The sequence below is a fragment of the Mus pahari genome, chromosome 10 (genome assembly GCF_900095145.1).
Source record: "Mus pahari chromosome 10, PAHARI_EIJ_v1.1, whole genome shotgun sequence".
Lineage (NCBI taxonomy): Eukaryota > Metazoa > Chordata > Mammalia > Rodentia > Muridae > Mus > Mus pahari.
Genome location: NC_034599.1, coordinates 42,962,597 through 42,974,961, shown reverse-complemented (window position 1 = coordinate 42,974,961; position 12,365 = coordinate 42,962,597). Strand labels below are relative to the sequence as shown.

General features: G+C 43.4%; 1 protein-coding gene across 6 annotated transcripts in view; it reads right to left on the bottom strand.

Annotated features, from left to right (window-relative positions):
• Cadm1 (cell adhesion molecule 1) overlaps window positions 1-12,365 on the bottom strand; it is a 325,322-nt gene that overhangs the window by 16,657 nt on the left and 296,300 nt on the right. For 4 of the 6 annotated variants that reach the window (XM_021207957.2, XM_021207961.1, XM_021207958.2 and 1 more), the window contains one exon: window positions 7,269-7,301. The exons of the other annotated variants lie outside the window; for them this stretch is intronic. In XM_021207957.2, the coding sequence (XP_021063616.1) occupies window positions 7,269-7,301 (33 nt within the window). The remainder of the gene's footprint in view (window positions 1-7,268; window positions 7,302-12,365) is intronic. 6 annotated transcript variants of the gene reach the window in all.

Sequence of the window (12,365 nt, the reverse complement as noted above, 5' to 3'; positions counted from 1 at the left end):
TCATTCCTCGAGGGACATAAACAATTAACACTTAAGAACTGAGGAGGGATTTTGTTTTTGTTTTCTTTTTAAAAATAACACATGAGCCAAATCTCTTGCTATCTCTCACTTTTTTTTTTTTTGGAGAGCTAGAATATATTAATCCATACGTTCATTTCTTTAATTATGTAATTTGGTTACTGATATACAATCAAGGCAGAAGGAGTCCTCAGCCTCCACTGTTGAAAGCACATGAAACATGAGGGTGAATGTTTAAAAATCACTCACTCAAAACAGCATGCAGAAGGGAGAAAGCAAAGCCGGAGTGTTAGCCGTGGACACTCTGATACAGATCTCTTGAATATGAATGTATTTAGATGCTACATACTGATGTATGTCAGTTTTATCTTGCATTTCCCTGAAAATTGAAATCCTTTGCCAATACTGACAAACACAGTACACTAGCAATTCAGCACAATCTTAGATCACATGATTTCAAAATGGTCCATCACCTGCTAAATGCAGATCACAGGTTATGCCTTCATCAGAAAAAGGTGATTTACAACCCATTTTTTCAAAAAGAATTTTATAAATCAATGGCATTCTGGAAAAATAAAACCCTCAAAGCTGAAAAAGCAGTTAGGTCAGGAGATAATCAAGTGGGGGTTGAGGTGCCTATATTCCAGTCAACCCCAGTATTGGTCGGCTGGGATGGTTCTCCACCAGCTCTGATTTGAATTAAAAGAGGCGAAGAGGAGCTTAGCTAAGCGGAGGGAGGTTCAGCTAGAGATGGCTTCCATGTCCTCATGCTTCTTTCTCGGCTGATCTTTTAAGGAAAGCTTATTAAACAACACGAAATGTTAAGGTGGTCACGGGGCCCTTTGCTTACTAGTTGCTGTTCTTCTTCAATCCAACTTACTGCCCCAGGAATTCAAAGTCCCACAATAACTGTCCTATAGTCTTTATCTGTCATTTTGAAGGTGGCGTGGATCTAATTCAGCTGCAAGATCTTTGTTTGGAGAGACATGGATTTTGCTTATTTTTGTATCTTCCCCCTCCCTGGAGTTTGGCACAAAGTATATTCTCAGTAAGTATTTGCTGAAAGAATGTTTTGAGAGTCATTCTTGGGGAATTACTTACCAGAGCTTTAAGGCAACCAAAACAAATGCTCTGGAAATATGTTATGGCTGACGGGTTTTATATATATATTGAACTAAACAAGTTTATATGAGTGGTAATTAAAGCTTGAGACTTCTGAGGTGATTGGCACATGAACAAGGAGAGCTGGCTGAGCCTGAGAGGAGGTGGCTCCACCATCACTCCTCGGAGAGGACAGTTTCCCACATGAACCCTGGATGCCAAACGCTCCGGAGCAGAAGTCAAACCAAAACCAAAGCCTTCAGAGTTCACAGGTGTTCCCAAGCTATGGAACCAGGTGACTAAAGGGAACGTGGCAATGTGATAAATTATACAGGCAGCTGAGGAGAAATGCTAGCCTTTTGTTCTGAAATCTGATTGGCTGAAAGTGTTTCCATTTCTAATTGGCTTTATCCATTGAATAAAGACTGATGAATACAATTATTTGAATAACTGTTATAAATGGGTAACATAAAGTAGTTCTCTGTAGTTAATTATAAATCTGCAGTTCTCAGAAGGCTACTCCCTCACTTCTACGTGGCCCGATGAATATCAAAGTGTTCAACATACGTGCTTGGTGCCCACTGAAGCACATTAAACAAGGACACTTCGAGTAGGCAGCCCTACAGCTGAAGGCTTGTTTCCTTGGGGAGGGCACTAGAAAGCTAATTTTAAAAAATAAAGACAAATATGTTTATGAAGTATCATTGATATGCAAAATTTTCCATTAAGAAGCGACAGACAGTTGATATACACCTCATTAGAGCTAAAACTGTCATTTTTAATGGCATAAACTTTAAAATAGACCAAATCATCTGGAATCTCCTGCTTAGATTGTGTTCCAGGCTGAGGAGCCATTTAGGCCAGTGGCATTACATTTGTTTTTGCCGTTCGATTGTATGTGTGTGTGTTTTTAAACGAAATCTACTGCACAGTCATAGCTGGATAATTTTTGAATAAATATAATTAGGGGAGTTTTCCATACCACTCGAGGTACAGTAAAGAAAAACAAAACTCACCCCTAGAATTGCTTTGGCTTAGGTATTTTTCTTTCATGTTAAAAATTAGACTCCTCTCATTTTCTCAAAGAAAAAGACAAAGATGCATTTTATGAAGCAGAGAATATTTCTCAAAAGGAAACATTGTGACTGAATAGTAAGTGGGAAATTACTTCTTGGTCTTCTATTCAAAATTTCCTATCATCTATTCATGCTCTTTCTAGTCACTTCTAATTAAAATGCATGCAATGCATTTCTTTAAACTCTATTAAACAAATGAAAGTTTACTTTTGTTGCATATGGGATCTTTTTTTGAGCAATTAAGTTAGTCCTAAGGTGCAGATATGATAATTTAATTTATGCACAGTGGCGGGCTCTTCTGCAGAGACTCGTGTCTGCTCTTTTCTGTGTTACAGGTGCTGTGGTGCAGCACTGTGTGCTTCTGAAGCTGTGATTTCTTGTTCTTGACATGGCAATTTTAAACCAGAAGAAAAAGACCCCAAAGAATCAGAATCAGTCAGAAATCCTAGCCATTTCCATAAATGCAAAAATCAAGTATACCTAAAAAGGGTCCTAGGTTCGATTCATCAGGGCATCATGTAAATATTTCACAGAAAATTACAAAAAAATAACAATGAAATAAAATCCCTAGTAAGCAAAACCTTGGCCCAGTGGCCTAGTGCCACTCCCATTAGAAAAACAAAGTAGGCGACGGTCTCTCTCTTACCTACGCAGCACGCATCTGATCACTTGGCCATGTCGTGGAAACTGATACTTCCACCACCAGCCTTAAGAGTTCAGACGCCCCCGGTAGTTTTAATCTAAAAGCTCAGTCATCCTGTTCTTCCTGCTTTGTCAGCTTTTGTGGAGAGTTTTTCCCTTCTTCCCATTAGCAGAAATTTGGTTCACGCCGTTAAACCGTTTCCAAACTGCATATCAAGGCTGCAACGCAATCTTCAGGTCCTGCAGCCATTCGTAAACCTCTTTAGCTTTGTTCTTGGGTAGAGCATACAAGGTCTGCAGAGTCCCTTGACTGAATGACAGCCTTTGAATGCCACTGTTATGTACTCATACAGAGAGATGTACACAGAGGCACAGACACAGACGGTGGACATAGCGGTTGTAACCGTGTGCACTGCTGGCTGGTCTTCTTTCAAATGGGCTTAAGAACTTCCCGCAACTGAATACCAAGGTAAGGTAAGGTAAGCGCTTCTAGCATTCTATCATGGTCTGTGCTAGTCATAAATCAGGGAAAGGGAGACTCATGGGGCCGTTACCTAAGGATGGGCAGTGGTCTGGGGTGGGGTGGGGTGTGGGCTTGTTACCTAGCACTGGCCAAACACTTTGAAACCAAAATAGAAAATGAAAAATGCTTCAGAGAGGTTCTCCATTTTGGAATAAATTAAAATCTATTTTAAAAAATCATCTGCGATAAGGAAGCCCATGAGATTGTCAGCCTCCACTGTCTCGACAGGTAGAAAAGGCAGGCAGAAATAAGAGACTGAGAAGGGGAATGGGGAGGGAGAGGTAGGTAGGTAGGTAGGTAGGTAGATAGATAGATAGACAGACAGACAGACAGAGAGAGGAGAGACCCCCAACCCAGAAGCCAGCTGTCTGCAGTGTAACAGAGGCACAAGCGCTATTCCAGACCGTGGGCATGCTGTTACCCCACCCCTCGAGGGGGTGGGGGGAGGGGAGGGAAAGGGAGAGGGGACATACAGAACAGAAAAGAACAAGGCATAAGACATTTATAGAGAAGCGTCCACAGTGAAACAGAAAGACAGTAACCATCACACACACCCATACACTGAATAACCAGAATGACGACGACCCCGCCCGTGCGTTAACCACCCATGCATGTCTGCCTGCAGATTCTGGCCATGAGCTATCAGGATTTGGCAGTGGTTTTTCTTTCTTTCTTTTTTTTTTTTTTCTTTTTGCATCGTTCAACATGCACACAACACAGGGGTGTTTTCCCCCCTGTGCCGGCCCTTAAGAATGAGCCACAAAACCACAATGCTCAAGATCCTTATTCAAAGAGATCCCCGTGTCAGCCTGGCGTGAACATCTCGTTCTTACATTTATCTTTACTCTCAGTGAGACCCTTAAAAACATATGGTGGTGACTTGTTGCTTGGTTTTCTTTTGGAGAAAATCCATTTGGTTTCGGATCATGCCCATGCACTTCCAACCTTCCAGTACATGCTTATTCCAATCAGTTATTGGTAAGAACAAACAGTCAACATACATAAACAACTAGAAGAAACTTCATACATACTCTAGCAACACAAGCTTGAATAAAATAGTTTAATGAGTCTTCAAAGGGAAATCTTGAAAATGTATGTCTTTTTTTTTTTTTTTTTTTTTTTTTAAATCAAAGAAGCCAGCCATCTGGAAAATCCAGTATAACACTTTTGAGACCACTAAGATGGTCACAGCTGGCTGATTTAGGATGTCTTGTCATTTAAGTTGCTGAGTTATCAAGCCACTTAACTTGTCCTATTCCCCCCACCCCCTCTGGGACAAGTCACTGTTTAGGACCATTTCGAAGCCATCAAGTAAATCTGTCATGTGGTTGCAGTACTGAAGAAGCTGAGCCTCTAGCATTAGGCTAAAATCAACGCTATCGAACAATGGCCTTGTTGCTCTGTTGCCTTGGTCTGTAGCTCTCACCACATTGTTACCCTTTACAACTGACTCGAGAAATGTCTTCCCTTTTCATCAAGTTAAATTCCAGGCATTATTTTGGTTCTCGTTAGAACTTTTGGCTGTGGGCTTGAGAGTCAGCTGGTTAAAACAGTGGGAGACCCTTTGAGAAGAAGCTATGAGGATCACAGACAAGTTGAGGAATGCATTTATAAATACATTATACAGGGGTCAGCTGGGATTCCCTACGTCTCTGCTGCTAAGGAGTCCAACTGAAGGCACGAGGGATACATGGCACAGGGAGGCTGGCCTTGCTACTTTCTCCCACAAACATCTCACACCAGTTGGTCTCACCCTTCACACCCAGCTTGATGCTGTTTCCAGATAGGAAGACACCGGCTGCTTCTCACGACACAGTCAACCCTATGTCCCCCGGGGAGTACGTTACAGAAGAATCCCAGTCCACGTGTCCAGAGACCCTCTCTCCTTAAGAGACAGACGGAATTAAAATGAGTAGCCTCACATCAGAATCGGCTTTTAGTTGATGCCTCAATATTCTAGACCAGTGGACAAGGTTTTTAGTTTGTGCGCCCTGTCCGTGTGCTTAAGGATGAGCCCACAAGGGCACATGCTTGATTTTTCTCGAGGAACTGAAACATAGAACTTTGGGGCTTTAGGGGATAAATGGTTACTATTTCTTTAAAGAGCCCAGAGAATTTGGGAATCTTAGATTGCACTTGACCCTAGAGTTAATTATAGAAAGCCCCAAACTTACGAGTACTTTAGAAAGAATATAACAAAATCTCTTGAACTACACTGAAGCCAACTTAAAGATCTGAGGATAATTGATAACAGTCAGGAGGTACTCAACTATAGGTAAAACAAACTAAAGTACCCCGCCCCGCCCCACCCCCACCCCGAGACAGGGTTCCTCTGTAGACCACACTGGCCTTGAATTCACAGAGATCCATCTAACTCTGCCTCTTGGGTGCTAGGATAAAGGTATGGGCCACCACACCAACAACTAAGTATAATGGAGTTGCTGCCTGAGATGCAGTTAGCTCTAGGGACACTACTTTAGAAATGCACATTTTATCCCTAATTGATTTCTTATGGCTGTCCAGTGTATCTGGCCCCTCTAACTTACTGCATGGACATTTATTTCCCTTTGTTCCAATGGCAGGAAAGGACAGTGAAGAGGGGGTAGGTTAGGTTTCCTACTTAAGCTTGTGTTACTTTGCAAGAGAGGCAAGAGGGGAGGTGGGGAAGGGAGCAGAGGAAAGGGAGAAGGGGCTCCCTGCTGATCTTGACCAAGCACTGCCCACAGGTTTTACTCAGATTCCTAACTTCTAAATTCTTCCTAACTCCTAAGTTCTCAGACATAGTTGTCTACGGTAGTCAATGTGGGACAGATGTTATTCTAGCAACTAAGTTGACTACAAGGCTGGCTGATCACTTCCTGTCACTGAAGTGACAGACTTTTCACTCTGCACAGCATATAAAGCGATTGAAACAGACCCTTTACCAAATGATTCCCTTGGATTCAGTTATTATGACTCAGTCCCCTTTTAAATTAAGATATCTTCTCTAAGTATTGTCTTGCCAAGGTTAGATTTGAGTTGAGGAGTAAAACAGTACACCGATGAAACAGGACTCTCATTTTCTGACTGAATAAAAAACAAAAACAACAGTTAACAGACTTGTCCCCATTTCAGTGACAGGGGAAAGGAGGCAGAGTATCCTGATGTCCCTGTCTGAAGTGTATGCACTTCGTTTTTTTAATCACCTTTTGGCTAAAAGGAAACTTAATACTCTTTTTACTATTTGGCTTGCAAAGGGCCACACATCCAAGACTTCCTTAAAACCGTATTTGATGTTGTTCAAATGTTCATGGGGAACATTCTTGGGGAGCTGTTTCTCATCTGATAGAAGCTGAAGCAGAGGGACTGGGGAGGTGGGGTGGGTAAGTTCCCAGCAGGAAATAAGGAAAGTCAGGAGTTCTGTGGAGAAGACAAGCAAGCTTTTTCTGTTCATGTCAGGGGTCAGACAAGACATCTTCCTCTGGACGCTCTGTCTGAAGCACGGAGGGACAGAGAACTCCCTTCCAAAATTCTCTGAGGTAAAAGCTGGTGAGTGGAGCACTCTGGCCTACCGGTCCTAGCTCTGTAGACAAATACTCTTTACATTTTTTAATTAAAACATTTTTGAAGGCTCACTTATTCCAGGGTGTGGTGGAGTTTTATACAGAAGAGGAACATGGGATGGGCACCTAGCCCCATTTGCCACCAGAGGGGAGGCCTCATCATCTTAGACTGCAACCACTGGCCACCGAACTCACAACAGAAATGACAAGACTCAGCATAATGTCAAGCATTAAAAAATTACAGTGCATTCATGAGATCAGTCTATTTGGAGCAGGAGTTCCCTTGAAGACTGCATTTCTTTTCCCCAGGCTTGCTTGCCTCTCAGCAGCGCTGAGAAAGTAGATAAACAGTAATGTGGTACCAACCGTGAACTGCTGGTTCTGTCGTCGCCGTGGTGTCTACAGACAGGAACAGAGGATTGGAGGAAGGGAAGAAACAGGAGGAACGGCATGCAAAAAAAGGGAGAATGGAAAAAAAATGGAACAGATAATATATGAGCAAGCTTTCGAAGAACACCGCGTGACAAGCAATAATAAATGAAAAGCCAAAAGCATTTGAAGTGAGTTGCACTGTTTTAAGACATGCCTTGAGCCCAAAGCTGCGAGCCGAGCCGGGGAGGAAAACAGTAAGTTCTTTGGTTCTGGGGGTCTTGCCAGGACACACGTGTTTGCGAGTCAATAGTCAGGGACACATGCAAAGTGACGAGAAACACCAGTGCAAACTCAGCGACTGCTACATGGTTCTCAAGGCATCAAAGCTCAGGACTGCGACAGAAAAGCTCAGTCGGAAGGCTAGTTAAACAATGGATTCAGACATTCAAACATTGCCTTTGTGTTAGCCACCCCTCCCCCTGGGGGGGCACCGTGCCTTCTTGATCAGCAAGTGAACATCACAGGGATCAGCCCCACACTTAGCAGGATACAGGATACTTTTCTAGCTGAAGCTCAGATGCTCGCAGGTGAATGTGCCACACCCAGATTCAGGTTCTCAGTCCACTGTGTTATTTCATCAGAAGATAGCTGGCAAGTTCAGTTCATGGAGAGGCCGTGGGAGTGAACATGTTCAAGATACACACACACACACACACACACACACACACACACACACACTGATTCTTCCATTTTACCAGATGTTATAATCTCCAAGGCCTGTCACAATAACACACATGCTCACACAACTGCCAAGCACTACCTGTGAATTTCAAAGTCTCAAGTATTCAGTCATCCCTGTGTTCAGCACCACAGCCCAGGTCTGCTTGTCAGGACTCTGCTGTCATGGCTGGGTCAGGAGACAGAACCACCATCATCTTTAATGCTGTTCTCGCCCGCTGTGGCCTATCTCCTTCTTCATTTTTGAGGTTGTTCAAGTTTGTTCCTATCAGCTTGTGGCAGTGGCTTTTCTTCACAGGAAAATCTCCCCCCTGCACCCCAATGCACTTGAGGCACGGGTTTCCCCTTACTTTTAGCTACAGAAGTGGGGTGTATAATTAACAATATATGCGGTGACATCTGTTTCAGACTCGGTGCTTCTGACAAACTTTATCCTAATGTCTTCGCACCAGGACCTACTTTCTTCTCCAGTTCTGCAGTTTTCAAGTGTTTCAAGTGTTTCTCCTACCAGGCCCTCTCTAGTCAGAAGCTGCTGCTGGTGAAGGGGAATGGTGAGGTTTAAAAATCATAAGGAATCCTTGCCATTTTTATGATGCAGTTCTCTGGCTGGCAATTGTTTCCATGGACTCTCTGGAGCTTGACACAGGCAATGTTTAAACGCACTGGCACACAAACAGAATCTTTTTAGGAAGGGGGTCCAATGAGCCTGGAGCTTCTGATGTATAAATATGACACATGAATTCACACCGGTGTTCCCCCTCAGTTGGCATGCTTTCTGGATCAAGAGGGACCCAGTTACCATAAAGAACTCAGAGCCCTCCTAAGGAGCCAGATTAACCAGAGGTCTGCGAGGCCAATGCAGCTTGGTATAACCAAGCACTAAATTTCTTGAGAGTGGAGGAAGGAGGGAAAAAAATCATAAAGCACACTGCAGAAGAGGACGGTACTTACAAGTCAAGTCTTGTGTGCCTAACATCACGGTGGAAACACCACAGAAAACTGCAGTTGAAACAAACCCTACACTAGATCCTTAAAGGGACAGACAGACACATCTCCATAGTTGAGACATCTGAGTCCAACACGGGTGTGAGAAACTTTAAATTTGAGGGCAGGATCAAAAGCACATTTGTATAAACATGTATACGCATGTAATACATTTTATGGGCAGGCACTGGCTCCTTTCCAAACAGAAAATGAAAAGCAATCAATGCTTTGGCTCATTATTTTCATGGTAGCATTTCTAATATGCATTTGGGTTTTGTTGTTTTGTATTTTTTTTTTTCTTTTGAACCAGGTAAATCATTAGTGTAAAATGAAAGAAAGGAGTTAAACGTTTCCAAAGTCACATCTGAGCATTGACCAATGATCCCAATTTCCTGTCTTCCTGCATTAGGGCATTATGTCAGCTGCATGACAAAATTAAACCAGGTGAAGCCAGACGTCAGCTCTTAACATGGGCACCGGACAATAAATGCAGCCACGGCCATAGTGCATTTTGCGCCCCAACTCCAGGGACATGAAATCCATCAATTGCACCCAACAGAAGAGAAAAAGGAGCATTGCAGGAAAACACTCTAAAACAGTTAAGCAAACACATACTCAAGTCAAACAGCATGACTATTGCATCTGGAAATGGTAAACCCATGAGCAGCACTGGGAGCGGGGAGGCGCTGCAGCAGGAACACAGGTGGGCTACGGGGTTGAAATCAGGATTAGGAGTGTGTCCGGGGAGCTATTGACTCTCTTTCTCAGAGAGCATCTGGTGTGCGACCTGAGCAGAGGCTATTTCAAGTGAAGAGAGAAGGGAAAACACTTCACAAGTGTGCTCCCCACAGGGACACTAGGACAGGATCTAATTCTCCTTTGTAATTGCATTAGGACACCACGCAGACACCACAGACAACTTGGCTCTGGGGTGAATCTAAAGCTGTGGAGCACATTTTATTAAGGTGTCTTCATCAGCAAGTAGAGAAAAACACAAGCCCAAACCTCAAGAATCAGCTGCTGGGGTGGTCAATGGAGAATTTCACGACATTTTAATTGTATGGGCAAATGCAAACATTTCCAAATGAAGTTATAAATGCAATAATTGGCTTGAAAAATAGTGTCTGGTTGCCCTCAGAGAAGCTTTTAAAAGCTAATTTTGTTGTCTCAAAAAAAAAAAAAAATCTTTGAGCTAGGCCTATGAGAAAAATAGGTCACAAAAAGTTGATTGGGAAGCACTGGGTGATAATACACAAAACGGCCAAGTTAAGCCGTTCTCTCTCTCTAGTTTTAATTACGGTGAGGGCAAATGTATTGTATATTACTTTGTAATAATATACAATACCAGTTTAAAAGATACATGAAACAAGTGAGACTGAGCCAATGCCCTCCTCACGAAGGCTGTTAGGGTACCTCATCTTCCTAGGCATTTCTTAGCCATCTATGAGCCTACAATCTGAGAAGATGTCTGAGACAAGCCTTGCACTGACTTGCCTGTCTTTCCCTCAACACTGACTTCTCTTCTTAGGCTCAGAGTCCTGCAAGCAGTTAATGTGACCCTGCTTCAAACAAACAAAACCACTGCAGATATTTCATGCTGAGGTATAAGATATTTACGGAATGAGAAGGCTTTGACAATGTGTGAGATTAAGAGACAGTAGCCATTTAACCAAGTAGCCAAGTGGGGGGGGGGGGACCCTCAGCCTGCCTGAGTGGCAGCTGGGCAATATTTAGTTGAAACAGTCATGTGTAAGCCCCACAGTGGTTCATTCTAATCCTTTCAGATGGATTCTCTCCAACTTAGAATTGTTCACTGAGTGTGACAGACTGGGGGCTTAAAACTAATCCATAAATTAGTCCGTGGTCTCGAACACAACGGGGGCCATAAACGGAAATCCAAGAACAAAATTAAATTCCCAACCTTAGATACGTTTCTTACCAATTGACCTGTGTGGTTCTTGTGTTAGGATCCAGAGTCACTGTAGGGCAGGGCGTGGCTATGTGAGACCAGGGTGGACACTAGAAAACGCTGTGGGTACAACCTGGAGAAAACAGCCTGCCCTAGAGCTGTGGGGAATTCAGACAACCCTGTCTTGCCAGCCATAAGCTTAGCTGGAAGTGAGGCGAGCAGCCTAGCCCACATTTTAATACACCTTCCCTACTTTATTTTCTTAACTAAAGTCAATACAGAACCAACGGGCTTTCTTAATTGAATTCCTCTTCAGTCTCTGCAATGGAGAGGTTTTAAATCTCAGCACCAGGGCAGGCAAAGAATTCCCCTGACAATGTTACTTCATAGCTGTGCTGTGCTTGCCAATATATATTAAATATGGGTGTTTTCTTCTCCCCCCCACCCCCTCCATTTATTTGAAATCTGTTGAAAGAGAAAAATAAGTGCTGGAAAATTCAAGTTTGAAATGTATTTTCTACTGGTTTTCCAATTAATTTCCTTGCTACCTATGTTCTGCCTAATTAACCTATCATTCCTTAATGATGGAGAAAGTGGCCAAGAACAGAGCTGAGCTAAAAAGGCCTTAACTCGATGCCCTAAGAAAGCCATAGTGTGTGTGTGTGTGTGTGTGTGTGTGTGTGTGTGTGTGTGTGCGCGCGCATGTACTCCCCTGCGTGGGTGCACGTGAAGACAAGCAGTTGATATTAGGATGCCCTCAACTGTTTCTTCACATTATTTTTTTTAAACAGAGTCTCTCATTGAACCTGAAGGCTGTGGGCTCCCGGACTCTGGGTTTCTGTTCCCAAAATGCAGGGACTATGAGCACAGAGCTCCACACCTGGCTCTTCTGTGAGTGCTGGAAATCCTAACCCAGGCTTTCACACTTGAGGAACAAGCTCTTTAGCCATGGAGCCACCTCACCAGCCCTAGATTATCATTTAAATGTCACCTTTTCTGTACAGTGATGAGATTGTGAGCCCCAGAACAGCGGGAAGGGGAGCTGGTTTCCTGGTTGTTGTTAAGCAATTTCAAGTTTTGTTAAAAGCTTCTTCAAAATTGTTCACTCTGGGCAGCCCAAGCCCCAGAGAGCGTCTCATTTGCAAACCAGATGTTCTGTACAATAATCGGAATCTATAGTGGCTTCCTATAACATGGACAACAATCCCTATGGCATTGTCTCTGAACGCTGTTGCTGTTGGGAACTGAGGGTCAGGACACAAGTCAGGGGAGGAAGAGCAGACTGGGGACTTAAGTAGGGGTGACAGAGGGTGGGTGGTGGCCAGGGCAGAAGAGGGAGGGGCTCTGCAAGACTTAGACTCATCTCTTGAGATCCTGGACAACTGGGCCCTTCATTCCCATGTTCCTACCATTGGGAGAACACCAGGTTTCACTTCTGAAATCCTAAGCAATCAGAATTC